This window comes from Colossoma macropomum, unplaced genomic scaffold, assembly GCF_904425465.1.
Source record: "Colossoma macropomum unplaced genomic scaffold, Colossoma_macropomum, whole genome shotgun sequence".
NCBI lineage: Eukaryota > Metazoa > Chordata > Actinopteri > Characiformes > Serrasalmidae > Colossoma > Colossoma macropomum.
The window spans coordinates 43,196,237-43,216,008 of record NW_023494795.1 but is presented as its reverse complement, the minus strand read 5'-3'; the positions used below and the strand labels follow the sequence as shown (position 1 = coordinate 43,216,008).

General features: G+C 42.1%; 3 protein-coding genes across 3 annotated transcripts; all 3 read right to left on the bottom strand.

Annotated features, from left to right (window-relative positions):
* Window positions 1–4,050: 4,050 nt before the first annotated feature.
* On the bottom strand, window positions 4,051–7,745 carry LOC118816320 (trace amine-associated receptor 13c-like). The gene is made up of 3 exons (XM_036582844.1): window positions 7,622–7,745; window positions 6,813–6,985; window positions 4,051–5,112 (listed from the first exon to the last, which is right to left on the bottom strand). The coding sequence occupies exons 1-3, from the start codon at window positions 7,743–7,745 to the stop codon at window positions 4,051–4,053; spliced, it is 1,359 nt and encodes a 452-aa protein (XP_036438737.1).
* Window positions 7,746–9,864: 2,119 nt separating this feature from the next.
* LOC118816319 (trace amine-associated receptor 13c-like) lies at window positions 9,865–18,047 on the bottom strand. Its single transcript, XM_036582843.1, has 4 exons — window positions 18,043–18,047; window positions 16,725–16,836; window positions 13,825–14,881; window positions 9,865–10,040 (listed from the first exon to the last, which is right to left on the bottom strand). The coding sequence occupies exons 1-4, from the start codon at window positions 18,045–18,047 to the stop codon at window positions 9,865–9,867; spliced, it is 1,350 nt and encodes a 449-aa protein (XP_036438736.1).
* Window positions 18,048–18,316: 269 nt separating this feature from the next.
* LOC118816243 (trace amine-associated receptor 4-like) lies at window positions 18,317–19,354 on the bottom strand. Its single transcript, XM_036582765.1, has one exon. It carries the CDS (start codon window positions 19,352–19,354, stop codon window positions 18,317–18,319), a length of 1,038 nt encoding a protein of 345 aa, XP_036438658.1.
* Between the last annotated feature and the right edge of the window lie 418 nt (window positions 19,355–19,772).

The following is a 19,772-nucleotide window of genomic DNA, read 5'->3' as shown; positions in this document are numbered from 1 at the left end:
TGGAGTCACCGGAGGTTGCTGCTTCTCTGAACATCTCCCAGTCAGTGTGCTCAAAACAGTCCTGAAGAGCAGAGATAGCTCCTGGCGGCCAGGTTCTCACATACTTCTGGTCTGGTTTGGCACGTCTGATGAGCGGTCTGTACGCTGGAATAAGCATCACAGAGATGTGGTCTGAGTAGCCGTAGTGGGGGCGGGGCTCAGCCCTATACGTACCGGGGATGTTTGTGTAAACAAGATCCAGCACGTTCGCCCCCCGGGTTGTTAAGTACACATACTGGTGAAATTTGGGGAGCACTGACTTCAGATTTGCATGGTTGAAATCTCCAGTAACAATAAACAGTCCGTCTGGGTGTGTTTTGCAGATCGCTGATAGCACTGTACAGCTCATTCAGTGCGGCATTAGCATTAGCACTGGGAGCTATGTACACTGCTACTATGTACATCGTATTTAGCTCTCTTGGCAAATAAAATGGCCTGGCTCTGATAATTGCAAACTCTACCAGCGGTGAGCAGTGACTAGAGACTAGCGTCGTGTTTTTAAATCATTCAGTGCTGATGTAAACACACAGTCCCCCACCTCGAGTCTTACCGCACAGCTCAGTGTCTCTGTCCACACAGAAACACAACAGGCCATCGAGCTGAATGGCTAAGTCCGGAGTGGAGCTCGTCATCCATGTCTCTGTAAAAACGAAAAACAGCAGTCTTTGAACTCACGCTGGGTAGCTCACTGAATCCGGAGGTAGTCCAGTTTATTCTCCAAGGAACAAACGAAGAAGATAGAAGAAGCGATGGAACGGCAGGTCGTCTGGGGTTAGCCGTTAGCCTAGCGCGCACCCCACCTCGCTTGCCTCGCTTCCGCCTTCTCGCACATCGCTTTCGGCCAGCAGGCTCACACAGCGCCGTGGATCTTAGCAGGCCTAGCTTGCGCAGCTCTTCCCGCAGTTCGTTTGGAAGTAGAGATTGAGATTGAGGCTGATTTCTCAGCTCTGGCGATGGTAGACACTGGTGCTGGTTGACGCAGTCATGATATATAGTTTTGGTTGGGTTACACGACAGATAGTAGACAAAAAAACAGCAAAAAAGGCAACATTTTGCTGTTCCCAAAGTGGCCACTGCAGCTACCCGTCGCGCCGCCAGAACTGGAAAAAAGTGACCGGAAGATCGCCGGTTCTATCCCCTCAGCATTCGGCATTATCTCCCAAGTTAAGATTCTAACTGACCAGGGCACCACTTTTATGTCACGCACATTACATGACCTGTATAAATTACTGGGTATTAAATCAATTTGTAACAGTGTGTACCATCAACAAATGGAATTTGCTCAGAGCTTAAGAACGGCAGACATGCACATACAAGGAATTTACACAAGGAGAGAAATCATGCATTTTACTTCCTACATTGAGCTCAAAATTACTTGTCAAGTGGCAAGGACCCCCTGAGGTCACACGACAAGTCGGAAAGGTTGACTATATGATAAAACAGTCTGACAGAGATAATTCACTAAAGATATACCACCTCAACCTCCTTAAACCATGGAGAGAGGTGATCCTTGCTGCTCTGGTGATGGCTGTCCCAAAAAGAGAGGGCGGAGTTGGGACTGGAGGTTCGCAGAACAAACACACTCTGGTTCCATATGGTGACCAGCTCTTGCTTCTCCAGAAAACAGAGGTCGCCAGGTTGCAAGCAGAGTTTTCAGATGTGCTTTCACATAGTTGTTTGCAGCCATCCCTATAGATTACCTGAACACAAGAAAAAAGTAGTTCAGGAGGAACTTAAGGCAATGCTTCATATGAGAGTAATATAGAAGTTGAGCAGTGATTGGAGCAGCCTTGTGGTACTTGTTCCCAAGCCTGATGGGGCTGTTTGATCCTGTTAGAACATGGAAAAGTCAATGCTGTGTCTAAATTAAGTGCTTATGCCACATATTGACGAATTGCTCGTTTGGTTGGCTGCTGCTAGTGCCGTTGTTAGGCCAGATGCAGCGCTCAAGCTAGCAGGTCAAACACTACAATGGGCAGATCAAACCACAAATTCCATTAAGAACAAAGGCAGGTTTTTTAATGCTCAGATGCAGACTGTTCTACATGCCTTGAGACTTCACTGTGATTATCACTGCTGTTTACATACCACCACAAGCTAATGCTAAGCTAGCGCTAGACAAGCTACTACCGGTCACAACACAGCAACAGAACAAGCATCTGGACGGTGTTTGTACGAATCATGCTAAGCTCCAGTGACTCCACTGCATGAAAGATGCCAACACCCATATCACCTGCTGTTATCTGGCCTGGCAGCCCTTTGAGTTCGAGGTGGTCCACAGGCTGGGGTCCAAGATGCTGGTGGCAGATTTCCTCTCCCGCCTTGGTGGGGAGGATATCTGCTGCTAGCTGGATGGCTACCCAGCCCGAGTGGGGCAGTGTGGGTATGTGGCAGTGGGGGCATGGTCATGCACTGTCTGTGAGGCGAAGGGCTGGTTTAGGTAAGTGGGCAGGCTGAGTGGTAAGCGTGTGCACCTTGCCCTTCTTTCCTCAGTAGAGAGAGAGAGCTGGGAGAAAGGAACATAGGCAGCAGAGAAACTTGAGGTCTGAATGACTTGCTTAGCCTGAACGATAAGCTTGACAACCGACTCTTGATTTTGCTTATTGATGTGAGCTGTATGTTCCAAGCCTAGCGTTTTTTGTTCTATCATGAGTCATATAATGACATGTCTCTGTCCCTTCACAACTGCCTCGGACGTATTCCTTCCTCATCCACCCACGAGGGTATCACAATATGATAATCTTAAATGCTGTCTGGACGCATGGATAGAAAAAGCCATAGATAAGAGGGTTGAAATGGAACTGAAATAGCCAATTCACTAAGGCATCAAAATCATCAACAGAAATTTAGAAGCCAAGGAACGAATCGATTACAGCGGCAAGGAAAAATGGCAGCCAGCACAACACGAAAACCCCCCATAACAATGGCCAGAGATTTAGTTGCCTTTCTCTCCCTCTGCTCCAACAGTTGGCTTTCCTCACCAGACATCATCACAGCTGCTCTGTCAGATATTACTTTTGCTTTGGCATTCTTGCAACATGGAAGATTTGAAAGTAGAGGCAGCTCATTATAGTGACATTTTACTTTCAAAACTACAGCAGTGTCTCCTCAGTTCTCAAACGCTTATGGAGTGTTGATAAAAGAAGAGGTGATGTAACACAGTGGTAACATGCCCCTGTCCCAACTTTTTTGAAAAGTGTTGGTGGCATCAAATTAAAATGTATATTGTTATATATATATATATATATATATATATATATATATATATATAAAACAATATAATTTCTCAGTTTCAACATGTGATAAATATAGGGTTTAAATGAATTGCACATCATTGCATTCTGTTTTTATTTACATTTTGCACAGTGTCCCAAATTTTTGGAAGCACGGTTGTAGTTGTCACTCATCTCATGTGAAAAAGTAATCAATAAAAAATAGTTTATAAACATATTGTCACTGTCCAAAACCCATGTATCTGCACTTTTTGGGATTTTCACTTTTCTTTTGAACATCATTTGAACACGGCAGCTGTTCTTTACATTGTGTAAAGTAAAGTAAGTAAACCAGTAGAATTGCTCCAAAACTACTCTGAATAAAATCTCTTTACATTAACTTACGTTGAAATTTTTTTTCGGACAGTGACAATATAATAGTTTATAATTATTCAATGTTTTTTTTTTTTTTAATGGTCTCAAGGTAAAATAAGACGAGCTGAAAAAATAGCAAAAGCATCTTCAAGGCCTTCTGTTAGTTCCTCTAGAATAACATGGATTTGGATGATTTTCACAGTGTATAATTTTTGTAATGAGAACAGAACAATAGCCCACCTGTATCAGGTGTATATAACAAGATTTGTATGTAACAAGGTAAACAAGGTTTTCTAGAATAAATAGGTAGGAAAATCGCTAACATGTCTGCTCTAGGAAAAACTGAACTGATGGGCCTTCTGTACTAATTCCTTTCCAGAAAGGAATGTAGTTTAATGAGTTCCATATGAGTTGTTAAATGCTTTCAAGCTGCAAATACATTAGTGTCAGAGGAATGAGGAGCAAATATTCTCAGTGTAACAATGAGATAGAGACATTTCCTGAACCACGGGTAGAAGAGGCCGTATATTATGGGATTTAAAGTTGAATTAATGTAGCCCAACCAGACAAACACTTCAAAAACTACCATGGGAGTGGAGAAGTTAATGTAAGGATCAATTAGAGAGTTGACAAAAAACGGCATCCAGCAAAAAATAAATGCACCTACAACAATGCCGAGGGTTTTCGCTGCCTTGTTCTCACGTTTCATGCTTTGAGAAACCCTGTTTAAGCTCGTCTCATTTTTGCTCTGCTTTGTTCCCTTGATTTTCCTCGAGTGCCTTTTTGAAACCAAAAAAATTTGAGCATACAAGCAAAACATGACTGTGCAAGGCAAAAGAAAGCCTATCAATGTATCCAGAGCCCCCCACAGTGCATTAAACAAAAGGTTACAACTTCCCATGCAATATATTGATTCAATGTACTCATCTAGTTTTTCTACATTTGCCTTTGAATACATGAGACCGTAGGAATACACTGCGGCTGTAATCCAGCTCAGAGCTACCATCAGCCATGCAGTAGGTATGGTTATTCTTGTTGGGTACTGAAGCGGATGGCACACAGCCTGATATCGGTCTATTGCAATGCAGATCAGGTGGAAAATAGACGCAGAGGTAAGGAGCATGTCAAAACTAGAGTGCAATAAGCAGAAGGCTTCTCCGTAGTACCAGCACCCATCCACAGATCGGATCATGCTGAACGGCATTACAATCACACCCAGCAACAGGTCCGCCAGGGCTAGAGACATCACCAGCATGTTGGTGGGTGTGTGCAGTTGCTTGAAATGCGCAATGGAAATAATGACCACTGAGTTCCCCAGAATGGTCACTGACATCGCCAACACCAGTAAAACATATAACACAGATCTAGAGGTTACATTATAAAAGCTTTTCATACAAGACACATTAGACTCAGGATAACAGTACTCCTTTAAATCTGCCTCCACCAGGAAAGATGAATTTGTAGCTTGCAGCATCCTGCAGCCTCCCTTAACACGAAGAAGATACAGAGGTCAGTCTTAGAGAGGCTCCACTGTGTCAGATGGTGACGTGTGGAATGATCCCTAGTTATGGAAATGCAAGAACTTATATTTGTTTCCTGTTCAAGGAAAAAGACCACCTGGGACACTGTGGTCCAATAACAGCAATGCTCAGCTAAGCAAAACAAATGAAAACAAAACATGAACCTTTAGTGCACTTTTCCTTTATGGATTGACCACGCCTTCTTCCGGCCTTGTAGTCCATAATACCCAGCACACCAGTCCTTACACAGACTCCAACTCCCAAAATTCTCCAGGGAATCATGTGACACTTGTCATTTTCTCATTTCTTCAATGCAAGTTAAGACAATTAAATGCAGAATGCAACACAAATAAACAACACACAAATCTGAAACACAATAGCATTCACATCATGAAAGACACAGAAAGTCTTTCAGCTCAGCACAAAACTAAAGTGAAATCTACTGGAGATTTGATGATGATTTCTGAAGTGAAACACTGCTTGAAAACAATGCAAAATTATTTGTTCGGTTTATCAATGATAATAAATTATCTGAAGTTTATGAGTAAAGATAGATTGATTACACTGAAAACTGGCATGCTTGTCTGTAGGCGAACTCCTGTGTTGTTTCTTTTTATGCACCATTAATTTTCAAGCTCTGCTTTGCCTTCAAAATCATTACAGTGTTTGGTGGAAAGAGCCACTCTGGCAGTTGACCAGTCTGAACAGTGTGGGTGAGCTGACCAATGAGAACACACTGGGCTCATTAGAGAGAGAGAGCTGGGAGAGAGGAACAGAGGCAGCAGAGAAACCTAACATCTGAATGAAAAGCTTAGCCTAAACATCAAGACTGACGACAGACACTTGATTTGCTTATTGATTAGAGCTGTATTCTCCAAACATAGTGTTTTTTTTTTTATTAAAACCTTCACTCAAATTCAGCAGAGCCACCATCAAGCCCTCCTTCCACAAACAACAGAGCCATTTTGAGGCCCTAGTGAAAAGACAGGAGAAGGATCGGAAAATGGTGCGGAGCTTGCTGCACAAGTCAGTGGAACGAGAAGGACTAGGCAGTTCAACTGCTTCCCCTTCTTATTGAGGAGGCTCAGCTGGCCACTCAGCAGCTCTCACTGCATTCACAGCTGAAGTACACAGAGCTGAAGAAAGCCATTCTCCAGCTTGTGGGCCAGACCCCCGAGCAGCACCGGCAGTGATTCCACTCACTAATACTCTGAGAGTTCAACTGGCCTTTTGCGTTCATGGCAGAGGCTCACATGGCAGCAAATGTGGGGGGCAGGAACCACTAATCAACTACTGATGGTTTATCTCACCCTGGGGCAATCAGATCACATCTCCCTGTTCTTCACTCCTACCTACAGACCCGCTCCTAAATGCCTTAAGACTGCAACCATTGTTCCTGTACCAAAGAAAACAGTCACGAAAAGCCTCAATGACTTCTGTCCGGTCGCACTCACTCCTATTGCCCTTCACAACACCTTATCCCACCTTGAGCACCCCAACACATATGTTCAAATGCTGTTTATTGACTTCAGTGCACGCATTCAACACAATAATCCCCCAAAAATAGGCCTCCAAGCTTCACAACCTGGGCCTTAGTCAACACCTCTGTACTTGGATACTGGACTTTCTGACCATTCGCCCCCAGGCAGTCAGGCTGGCGACATACCAGTCCTCCCCACTGATACTGAACACTGGTGCTCCTCAAGGCCGTGTACTGAGCCCATGCCTGTACTCTTTCTTCATCTATGACTGCGTTCCTGTCCACAATACAAATACCATAATCAAGTATGCAGACGACACCACAGTGATAGGGCTGATCTCGGACATTGACGAGTCTGCCTACAGAGAGGAAGTACAGCACCTGTCCAAGTGGTGTTCAGACCACAGCCTAGTTCTTAACACCAGCAAGACCAAGGAGCTCATCCTCGACTTCGGGAAAGGCATGGATGGACACGCTCCACTCTTCATCAATGATGATATGGTAGGAAAAGTTCCCAGTTTCAAGTTCCTGGGTGTATGCATTGGGGGGCTGCACACAGCTTTGAGAAAAGACCCAACAAAAAATGATAACCAATTTGGTTACATACCCCCTCCTTAAGAGGTGACCTGGCCCGACCATAGTATTGTTTGAGATTCTCTATGTGAACAGTATCAACCTGAATGGGTTCATTGGGAACACCTGATAATTGACTTGATTAAGCTGTTATACAATTCAGGCAGGCCCTTTCCACTTTTCTGCCAGCTTTGTAGCAAACCCGGCATCAGCCCGAGACAGTGGATGTGACTTCACCCAAACTAGATCTCCCTCTCGGAAATCCACCGTCTTCCAGTGGTGGTTGTAGTTTTTGACCTCTCGCCACATTCTCCTGAACTTGCTGGAGAAGGTCCTGTTGTCTCTGGATGACTTTGTAGGCCATATGCCCAGGGTTTGGTGCTTGGCTCAAAAACCTGTCAAAGGGCCATTAAGTTTCCTACCCAAGGCCACCTCAGCCAGAGTGAAACCTGTACTCTCTTGCCAATCGGTGTTGATAGCAAAATGGAACTCTGGCAGCAACTGGTCCCACAGTTGGTTCTTGGCACTGACATATGCTGCAGTCATGGTTTTAAGGGTGTGGTTTATCTGTTCTGTCAGGCTAGTTTGAGGGTGATAAACCATAGTGAGTTTTTGCACTACACTGTTGACAAGTGAAATGAAGCAGGTGAAAGGTAAATTGTGCTTCTCGATCCGACACCAGGTACGATCATGTGAATACCTCATTGATCAGAATATGGATGATTGCAGGTGTCTTAGCTGTACGCAGAGGGAACATCTCCACCCATTTGCTACAATAGTTTACGTTGACCAGTAGATGTTCGTTTTGATGTGGGCTCTTGTGCAGTGGACCCATAAAATCCACAGCCTGGAATAGAATGCCATTACTCAACACAAAATAAATCTGGTCTTCTCCTGGCTTTAGGTGTTCATCTTCCACTCTGATAGGCTTAAGGTCAGCATCTTCTTCTTGTGCGCTGCTGATTTCAGCCCATTCCACCGGTAAGTCATCCACCAATGAGTCAGTCACCTGGTGTGTGGCGATGAGACCCACTTCTTGTCTTGGTTTGATGCAGGAGAGAGTGTCAGGGACTAAATTGCACTTGCCTTATCGGTAACGGATGGAGAAATCAAAGCTTTAAAGTTGTATGGCTACCACCTTGCTGGCTCTGTGCGTATGCCCTCTTTAGAAATCACATGGCCCAAAAAGACAAGAGACCTTTACAACAGGTTGCATTTCTTCAGTTTCAGTGCCATCCCAGCTCAGTGGAGATGCTCAAACACTTCCTGCAGGGGGTAAAGGGGTTGTTTGATAGAGGCAGAAAAGACCACCATATCATCAATGTAGACAAAGCATGATTCTCCTTTTAGGTCCTGCAAGACAGTTTCCATCAGACGCTGAAATGACTAAGCAGCATTCTTGAGGCTGAAAGGAGGAGCCAGTAACTCAAATAAACCTTGACATATGGCATCTTCTGGATGCTGTCTCGCTCAAGACTGACCTGCCAGTATTTGCTCTTGAGGTCAAGAGTACTGAAAACAGTAGCTCCATGGAGTGACTCCAGAATCTCCTGCACTTGTGGCATAAGATAAACGTCAATAGTCCATGCAAAATCTTGCGTTTCCATCCTTCTTAGGAATCAGCACTACAGGTGCGATCCACAGTGATGTGGATAGTCGGATTATGCCTTTCTTAAGCATATTGCCTATACCCTCCTTAATGAACTGCTGTTTTTCCATTGGAGCCCAGTATGGCCTTTGTTGAATAGGAAGTTCATCAATGATAGTTATGGGATGAAGGACAACCGTTGCCCTCCCCAGCTTGTTGGAGCACACGGAGTTCCACTGGTGCAACAGCTCTTCCAGCTGTTGTTTGTGCTGGTCTGTGGCATCTGCCTTGGCCACTTAAGTTTCTATCTGTTCCGGTAACTCTGGATCAAGTGGTTCAGTCACATTCTGGGCAATATATAGGTGCATAATTACTGTGTGGGAAGGTTGCTTGTAATTGAAGTTGTTGGTCATGTAAAACTAGGATGTGAAAACTCCAGGAAGGGAATAGGTGGCATTCTGAAAGTTAAGATTGATGCCAGAGGAATGCAGGAAGTCCAGACAAACAGTGAGAGGAAATGCCAAGTCCTTGTTGCTCATGATGCAAAAAGGTTGGCGCAATTGATAAGTATGTAGTTGACTGTCAAGCTCAACCACCCCTTTAGCAGCTTGAGATTGCCCACTGGCAAGCAGAAAGTTCTGCGCTCTTCCTTTCCTTCATATCTTATGATTTTCCTTCGGCATTTCCCAAAAGGACTCTTTAAATAAAAAGTAGGCACTGCCTGTCTACCATGGCTGCAACTTCCTTTTCCCTCAAATGGAGTGGTAATGTTAAGGTTCTGGCCTGAGGTGGAACATGTTGGAGCACCCTAGCATGTCCTGGGTTCTGGGTTAGGCCTTTCTTGGTGGCTTTGGAGGTCTGAGATGTATTTCTTGCAGCATCATGCTGAGTTTAGTTCCAATAGCTTTTTGCACCAGGCAGATCCCTTTCCACCAGTGTCCTAATCCTCACCAACTCATCCACTGACTTAACAGTCCCTCTTAACAAACTTGTCAGCCGTGCATTACAGTTCCTTAGTATGGCCTGCAGCAGTTCTCTTTCAGTCATGTCCTCTCTCTACCTAAGACACAGGGCCCTCTACTGGAAGACAAAATCCCGGATGCTCTTACGGATACCTTGTCTCTGGTCTCTTAATTGCCTTTCTGCCTCGGCCTCATGGTCCTCTAACAGAAAAGACCTGAGAAAGGCTTGCTTGAACTGAGCCCAGGTCCTCACTGATATCTTTTCAGATTTCCACCAATCTTTGGCGATGCCTGATAACACAGAGGTGAGGGCAGTCATCGCCTCTGGATCACTTAATGGTCAGACAGCCAAAAACTCCTCACATTTTTTGATGAATGCTACAAGGTCTTGCTCTTCACCTTCATCTTTATACCTGGGGAATTCTAGCTTGATGGGTGGCCTTAGATGAGTGCTGGATGGACTGTCACCAACAGAACTTGGTTGAGGTTGTTGAGCTCCAGTGATATGATGCATAGGATGGGCATATGGAAGTGGGGTAGAAGCAATGGGCATCAAATCAAAAAGCATGAGAACATGAGAAGCCGCTCCTCAATTACTGTCATTCTGTTCAAGCTCTGTCCTCATGGATTTAATTTCCTCCCTGGTTGCCATGGTGTCATCCGTGTAACTGTGCATCACTTGGAGTTTGGATTCAAGACTGTAAACTCCCTCTTCCATAGCCTGTATGGCCAAATGGCCATAGCCTGCCATTTGGCCAGACTGAACTAACTGCCATCCTCAGGAGGTGGGGGTGGAGGGAGCAGTGGCCATTCTGGAACATCCCCTTGCTCAGCTGCAGAACTCTCCTCCACCCCCACCTAATTAGACTCTATGTACAAATGACTAAGATGATCTCGCTGACCCCATCCCTTCAAATGACAAATGGTCCCATGGTAAAATCCAGTGTGGGTGAAGATCCCTCCACTGCCTCCGGCTGACAGGCTGCCATAGGAAACAAGAGTAAATACAATAGAAATATAGGGTCCCTGTTTGGGCGCCACTGTGTAACTAACCTCCTAGAGAACACTCTAGAAAAAATAGCTACATAAACTTAAGGGTAGGGACAACCTATGATATGTGTAGATGTATAAAAGCAGCCAGAGAGGAGTTCAAAGGAAGACCCGGTACAACAAACAGGTCTAATCAATAGTCTTTACCAAGTTATGATGTAAAAAAAAGGCCATAAATTCAAAGCTTTAACCCCTGATGCAAATGTTCGACCACCCCACCAACGAACCAACCCCACAAACAATAAAACAAACTCCCACCCCAGAAAACCCACCCACAAATTCTATATACACAAAGGCTATGTACAGACTGCTAAAGTCAGAAGTCTTTGATGTGGCAATGACATTTAACCTGAAGAAGTAGAAATAGCTAGTAACTGGGAGAACAAAGATGGAAGGCCTTGGGGTAGAAAGGGAGGTTTATCAAAGTCTGAAACTAAGTCTGAAACTCCTCACAGTCCTCCAGCGATAAACCAGTCCATGTATTATATAAGTTCAAAAAACTCCTGCATGTAAAGATGATTACAGCGTATAAAAAAACCCACACCAAACCCAACTTTAGTTACAAAAATAGCTTTAGCTTAGCATTTTTAGCTTTAGCTTAGTATTAGCGCTAGCTTAGCACAGCCTATAACTGCAACAAAGCTGGATATTGCAATTGCATGTTGATTTAAAAAGGCAACAGTGCACCATCAGGAATAGAATAAAAGCAGTTACAGTGAGCATGAAAACAATGAGTTTCCCACCAAGGAGATTCCAGGCAGAGAGTATGTGTGCTTGGTCAGACAAGACTTCCTGTTTGGCTTCCTCTATTAATACTACTCTAGAGCCCCCATAGAGGGCAGGAATATCAACCACCCCCAAAGCATTTGAGAAAAGACCCAACAAAAAAAGGATAACACACCAGCTACACCACCCCAGAGAGTCAACAGTGCAGAGAGGAGGAGCTCTACAATTCCCAATGTCTCTGCAGAGCCACGACTATCCGCAATGACCCAACACACCCCTGCCACCTAGCTCTTTACTGCCCTCTGGACATCGATACAGGTGCATCAGCGCCCGTACTGCCAGACTGAGGAATGGTTTCTTCCCCAGAGCAATAATCCTCCTTAATCAGACTTCAGGATCTTCACTTCTACACACCACAATAAACTCCACTGACCAATGTCAGCTCTGACCACTTTCTTACTAACTACATTTCAACTACTAATTAATATTGCACATTGTTCACTTACATATTATGTGTAGTATAGTAGGTGTGATATGCCTAGAGTAGAATAGAACAGTATCTATTATATTACAGTATAGTATTGCATATTATGGTATGGTATAGTATACCTTTGCACATTGTTCAATTTACATAGCATTAGATACAATGTGAAGCTGCTACATTACCTGACTGTCGGCATCTGCTACTGACTATAGCTATGTGGTCACTTTTGTACTGCAAAATCCCAGCCATGGTGCTCCATCCTGAACTATTCTACCACCCCCACCGCCCACTCCAGAATATGCACATACTCACACCACAGGTGTGTCCACATGCACCTAAGGCTGGATTGCACCTTACATATTTGTTCTTCTGTAAATGTGCTGTCTATCTCTATTTTATGTTATCTTATTCTATTTTATTTTTATTTTAGTGTAATTTTTATAGCAAAGTGCACATTGTACTTGTACAATGACAATAAAGTTATTCGTAATCTTATTTGGATATTTATAGCAATGACTGGCAGCAACATGTATGGCATCTGAGGGCTGTTCTTGAGTCCTTGAGATAGGCAGGGCTCACAGCAAACCTGATGAAGTGTGCTATTGGATAGGTGGTGGTACTGTGTCTGGGCTTCCATTTGGGTCATGGACAGGTGCGTCTCTAAATTGATAAGACTCATGAGATTGCGACCTGTCTGAGAAGCAAGACCAAAAAGGAGGTGAGACAGTTTCTGGGGTTGGCTGGCTTTATAACACGTTTGTTTCTAATTATTTGGACGTCACCAGCCCACTGACTGATATCACTAAAAAGGGGGCACCAGATCCAGTCCAGTAGATGGAGCAGTGTCAGCAGGTTTTTACTCAAGTTAAAGCAGTGCTTTGTGGAGGTCTACTATTGAACTCACCTGACTTTGCTCTCCCTTTTATCTTGCTGACAGATACATTGTACAGGGGACTGGGGGCTGTTTTTTCTGGTGGATGGGGATGACCACCCGGAGCTAGGGATAAGGCATCAAATTAAAACGGGCATATATATATATAAAAAAACAATAATAATTTCTCAGTTTCAACATGTGATATGTTGTCTTTGTACTATTTTCAGATAAATATAGAGTTTAAATGAATTGCACATCATTGCATTCTGTTTTATTTACATTTTGCACAGTGTCCCAGCTTTTTTGTAAACACGGTTGTAGCTGTCACTCATCTCATGTGGAAAAAGTAATCAATACAAAATAGTTTAGAAACATATCGCACTGTCCAAAAAAACATGTATCTCCACTTTTTTGGATTTTCACTTTTCTTCATCATTTGAACTTGGCAGCTTTTACATTGTGTAAAAAATCCATTATGAATGGACCAGTAGAAATGCTCCAAAACTACTCTGAATAAAATGTCTTTACATTAACTTACATTGAAAATAAAGAAGGGTTTTTTTTGGACAGTGACGGTACAATAGTTTATAATGATTCAATTCTCTTTTTAATTGTCTTAAGATAAAATAAGACTGGAGCTGAAAAAGTAGCGAAAGCATCTTCAAGGCCTTCTGTTAGTTCCTCTAGAATAACATGGATTTGGATGATTTTCACAGTGTATAATTTTCTGTAATGAGAACAGAACAATAGCCCACCTGTATCAGGTGTATGTATCAGAGAACAAGGTTTTCTAGAATAAATAGGTGGAAAAATTCCTAACATATCTGCTCTAGGAAAAACTGAACTGATGGACCTTCTATATTAATTCCTTTCCAGAAATTAAGTTCAAATGTGGTTTAAACCATTAATGAATTCCATTTGAGATGTTAAATGCTTTTAACCTGCAAATACATTGGTGTCAGAGGAATGAGGAGCAAATATTCTCAGTGTAACAATGAGATAGAGACATTTCCTGAACCACGGGTAGAAGAGGCCGTATATTAAGGGATTTAAAGTTGAGTTAATGTAACCCAACCAGACAAACACTTCAAAAAGTACCACAGGAGTGGAAAAGTTAATGTGAGGTTCCATTAGAGAGTTGATATAAAACGGCATCCAGCAAAAAATGAACGTACCTACAACAATGCCGAGGGTTTTCGCTGCCTTGTTCTCACGTTTCATGCTTTGAGAAACCCTGTTTAAGCTCGTCTCATTTTTGCTCTGCTTTGTTCCCTCGATTTTCCTTGCATGTCTTTTCGAAACCAAAAAAATTTGAGCATACAAGCAAAACATGACTGTGCAAGGTGAAAGGAAACATAACAATGCATCCAGAGGCCCCCACAGTGCATTAAACACAAGGTTACAAGTTCCCATACAAGAAATTGATTTAATGTACTCATCTAGACTTTCTACATTTGCTTTTGAATACATGAGACCGTAGGAATACACTGCGGCTGTAATCCAGCTCAGAGCTACCATCAGCCATGCAGTAGGTATGGTTATTCTTGTTGGGTACTGAAGCGGATGGCACACAGCCTGATATCGGTCTATAGCAATGCACATCAGGTGAAAGGTCGATGCAGAGGTGAGGAAAATGTCAAAACTAGAGTGCAATAAGCAGAAGGCTTCTCCGTAGTACCAGCACCCATCCACAGATCGGATCATGCTGAACGGCATAACAATCACACCCAGCAACAGGTCCGCCAGGGCTAGAGACATCACCAGCATGTTGGTGGGTGTGTGCAGTTGCTTGAAATGCGCAATGGAGATGATGACCACTGAGTTCCCTATAATGGTCACTGACATCGCCAACACCAGTAACACATATAACACAGATCTAGAGGTTACACTGTAAGAGCTTTTTACACAAGACACATTAGACTCAGGATAACAGTACTCCTTTAAATCTGCCTCCACCAGGAAAGATGAATTTGTAGCTTGCAGCATCCTGCAGCCTCCCTTAACACGAAGAAGATACAGAGGTCGGTCAGAGGCTCCACTGTGTCAGATGGTGATGTGTGGAATGATCCCTAGTTATGGAAATGCAAGAACTTATATTTGCCTCCTGTTCAAGGAAGATGACCACCTGGGAGACTGTGGTCCAATAACAGCCATGTTCAGTGGAACCAAACAAATGAAAAAAAAAAAACATGAACCTTTAGTGGCTTTTCCTTTACTGTTTCTACAGAAACGTTATGCAGTGTAAAAATGCTCTCTTTTGGAAAGTTGACCCAGTAAATCTTATGCAAATCTGAATGTTTTGTTTAGGAACCTCACATTATTATACATTTTGTCACTATTCAGCCTGTTCACTGCATCACTTCTAAGCAGAGAATAAGCAACCCAGCTAATTGTTTAGCCAGATAAACATATAGGGAAAATTATTATTTTATGAGATATGATTAATTACTTTTGAACTGACTGTGTCACACATAATTTATTGAAATGTATAGCAAACTTAAATTCCCTGTAGGCCTGAAAACAAAATGATATGGTACATTTGCAAATATGTGTTATTTGTGCAGTTTATTCAGGTGTCAATAAACTAAGTTGACAGCGTCATTTATGATATCTTCCATACCCAAAACAATTTTGTGGAAGGACGCATAATTTTTAATATTTGTTGAATTTTTGCAAAATGAACTTACTTGACCAAGTATGCTAGTCTCTGGTCTTGGCGTGACAACAACCGAGCTAAAAGATGCACAGATGTCGTAAGGATTAGGATTGCTTCATCACATCTGTTTTTAGCATCTGTGAAGAAAATAGCCTATGTAACTGTTTGCCCTTTTGTGAAGCGCTAGCTAAAATTATTTCTTCATTTAAAGACTTTCTGCCCACTTTTCTGTCTTTCGTGATGCGAATGCTGTTGTGTTGCAGATTTTTCTGTTGTTTATTTGTGTAGCATTCAGTGTTTAACGGTCTTAAATTGCACTGCAGAAATCTGCAGCTTGGTCTTGTCTGAGAATGATTTAGACTGAGGTGCTCAGTAGTGCATCAGTGCAAATCATATTATTAATTATTATCTCTTCTATGGACCTAAAATGATTACATTTAACAAAACCGTTTGCTATATACTAGCACTGCTAACATTACTTTTGCAGTTAAAGTTTAACCACATACAGAAGGTATTTTGTTTTAGCCCCTCTCTTAACTGTGAAACCTACATATTGGTTCCATCCTAGTTACTAATTAGAACATTGTAATGACTTAGTAATAAAGCTTAACTGTAATGATATTGTACTAGTGTCCACCATGCGTTTCTAAAAGGATCCACCAGTAACACATCTACATTTCCGACACAATATCACAGTATCTGCTAAGCTGACAGTTTGGTTCTGTGCATTGCTTGTTTTTGTCAGTACTTCTTGAACTGGCATTGGCCGATCTAAATGAGCCAAATGCAGTCTGTAAGCACTCACTGGTCATGAACATCATGAACACAGAACCACAAGTACAGCACAGTTTCTATAAGAGCAATGGAAGAACAAAGAACTGTTAGAGCCTAGTGCCCTACATGAAGAATGTTGTTTGGTTCAAAGTGAATTTCTTCTTTTTCTTTTGTTTTCTAACATGCCTTATGGGTTCAGTACAACAAGTATAAGAGCTCCACTAGCAGTTGCATCCTTGACCTAAAAGACTCAGCAGGAATTGTACTAATACTTTTCTTATAGTATTTTGTTTCGTTTCCTGTGGCAAATTGTTTAGGAATTAATTGTGTTTGTATATATTTTGTATGTAGTCATTCTCTTTTTCTTTCACAAAATTACATAACTTCAAAGTCTTAATTCATATTTATTACCAGAAAGTAGAGGTTTGCACTTCCACAGATTCCCGCTGGACTTGCCACAATATCTAGCGGCGCGGGACTAATTTTCAGCGTTGCACGTGGGAGCAGGTGGGAAACCAGCCCACTGCAGGCGGGAGTGGGACGCAGCACACATGAAGAGAAATCCCGCAAATGAAAGAATAGCCTAAATAAAGTAGAAAGATCACTAAATCATATATATAAACAACATAAATCAGTAAAACAATTAAAATGAACAAAGTCCTTCTAAAGAGTGAAGAGCAAAGCAACCGTTCATGTGAAGAATATGCAAATTCTTGTAGCTTACAGAGACAGCGGAGCCTTCAGTCTGATGGCCACGGCTGTCTGGCAAAAGACCAAAAATAACCACTCTGTGGTTTAATTCTTGCTTTGTGTTCACTGGGAATAAATGGCGTTTGGTAAAGTTACTCACAGTGAGCCTGATGACCGTGACTGCCGTGTTACATCAGCAGAGAATAATAAATTTGTGATTAGACTATGTCAGACATTGGATGTCACTTTGCCTTGACGGAGCTGCCCTGGCGAGAGTGGGACAAATGATTCTGATTTTCCGCGGGAGGGAGATGAACAGCAGGCGGGAACGGGACTGAAAAAACAGTCCCGCGCACACCTCTACCTGAAAGTTAAACGAAATGTACGATATCAAATTTGGACTTTCTGTGTCTGCCTCTGTAACTGTTTGTGTGATTCCTTTCAAACTGTTGTGTAAGACATCCACTTTTGTTTTTAGAGCAATGGTTTGTGTAAAACACAAGAGAATTCTCGTTTTACAGCTTGCCCAACTATTACAGGTGACGAGTTCTAATAAAATTGTTTGAGGTACATTTTTTATTTTCACATAAACAGGAAATAACAATGATATTTGGCCTAATCATTTAAACCAAAACATATTAGACATGTAACACTGTGTAAGCTGCAGATGATGTTTAATTTTTGTTGACAATTAAACCTTCACTTAGTTAGGTTTATGCAAGAAATCTAGGGCCTGTTGTCCTTTGGTCAGCCACGTTACGCTGTGTTTTACAAACCACCCTGTCCTCTCCAGTCGTGACATTGCTAGATCATGTATGTTTGAACCAGCATACATTTCACACATCAAATTAAACTAGAGAAACTGGCTTAGACAATACAAAAACATTTAACTTTCATGACATGAGTGCAAACCAAGCTATAATTCAGATGTGAAATGGAACTTTCTTACCATAAAAAATCTGATTTTGTTACATAAACATACCACTGTTTCACATACAAAGTCTTCTCCTGTCCTATTTCAAGGGATATTTAAACTTACCCCATGTAACCCTGCCCAGTATATCTTCACAAATGATGTATTCTAAAAGTGTTTATTTATAATTTCTGTTTTCAGTTCTTCGACTTAAAGTGCTATTTACAGTGTGTTTTGCAAGTTTTATCAGATTGTACTGTATAGCACCTCATGAATGTCCAGTTTTCTGAAATTTCCAGAAATCTGAATACAGGAACGATATAACAATAATGATAATAACACAATTGACATTTATGTTATTGCACGTTATTCCGCCCTTAGAGATATTTGCTTTGCAGAATTATTGAAGTACTAAGTTTGAATTTGTCAAGTGACAAACATATCTTAATATGATAATCTTAAATGCTTTCTGGAAGCGTGGATAGAAAAAGCCGTAGATCAGAGGGTTGAACATGGAATTGAAATAGCCAAACCACACCAAGGCATCAAATACATCAATAGGAGTTGAGAAGCCAAGGAACGGATCGATTACAGTGGTGAGGAAAAACGGCAGCCAGCACAGCAGGAAAACCCCCATTACAATGCCCAGAGTCTTAGCTGCCTTTCTCTCCCTCTGCTCCGACACTTGGCTTTTCTCACCTGACGTCATCACAGCTGTTCTATCAGATATTACTTTTGCTTGTCTTCTTGCAACATGGAAGATTTTAAGGTAGAGGCAGCTCATTATAGTTCCTGGAATGTAAAAGTTAAGAAGTGGCGCAATAACACCCCATTCCTTATTAAAAATCAAAGCACAGTTTCCCACACAGGAGTTTAGCATGTGTTCATCCAGCCCCATAATATTTACCTTTGAAAACACAATCCCAAAGCTAAACACGCATGAAAACAGCCAAATGACTGCGATGCACACAGCCACATTGGCATTTGTCACCTTCATTCTGTAACTCAGAGGGTCACAAATGGCCACATATCGATCAATGGATACCAAACACAGGTGGAGAATTGAGGCAATGCTCAATGTCATGTCCAAACTAGAATGAATTTGACAAAAGAGTTCACCCAAGAACCAGCAGCCTTCCACCCATCTCACCATACTGAAGGGCATGACCAGACAGCCCAACAAACAGTCCACCCAAGCTAAAGAGAGGATGATGAAGTTAGTTGGAGAATGCAGCTGTTTAAAGTGGGAAATGGAAATGATGACAAGCAGGTTTCCAAAGACAGTCATGAGGATAGCCACCAGCATGCAGATGTACATGGTCACTCTGAGCACCAGGAAGCGATTCTTGCTGGCGCAAGAGTCCGGCTGGTGAGGGAAGCAGAGAAGCACATTCTCCACATCAGTTTTATTCATGAACAGAGTGTCCATCCAAGCCATTCAGAGAGCGTCCTTCTTCAAAATGCAGAAAGCTTTCCAGGTGATATAAAAACAGCACACAAATATCAAAGAAATGCAAAATTCAGGCATCAACAGTTAGAATAAATGATATTAAATATTTTAGTCTAGTACATGACATTTGTATCTAGCAGAGTCCAATAGATGAACCTTCTACACTGCTTCATGGTGGCTTTTATACGTCCGTTTTTTACGAAAGCAACAACAGTTCACCAATAGAAAAGCTCCAGTTCGACATCATCTCAGCACCAAGAGGTGATTAGCATTGGAGGTTGGGCAAGACATTAACCAATCACAATGTCTCTTGACTGGCAAACATCCAGGAAATAATAATAATAATAATAATAATAATAATAATAATAATAATGATATGATAAAAAAAAACTAAATAAACTGGTTT

Bases quoted from the DNA above. Each gene is read 5' to 3' on its own strand.
- LOC118816320 (XM_036582844.1), bottom strand. From the start codon at position 7,745: ATGACTGCAGCATATGTCAGTGCCAAGAACCAACTGTGGGACCAGTTG. The intron at 6,986-7,621 runs GTAGGAAACTTA...TCCTCTCTGTAG, and splicing joins TCTGGCTGAGGTGGCCTTGG to GCAGACTCGTCAATGTCCGA. The intron at 5,113-6,812 runs GTATGTCGCCAG...CTTCGTGTTAAG, and splicing joins AGTATCAGTGGGGAGGACTG to GGAGGCTGCAGGATGCTGCA.
- LOC118816319 (XM_036582843.1), bottom strand. The intron at 14,882-16,724 runs GTAATAAATATG...CTTCGTGTTAAG, and splicing joins GTGCAAACCTCTACTTTCTG to GGAGGCTGCAGGATGCTGCA. The intron at 10,041-13,824 runs GTTAAAAGCATT...CTGTGTTATCAG, and splicing joins TGACACCAATGTATTTGCAG to GCATCGCCAAAGATTGGTGG.
- LOC118816243 (XM_036582765.1), bottom strand. From the start codon at position 19,354: ATGGCTTGGATGGACACTCTGTTCATGAATAAAACTGATGTGGAGAAT.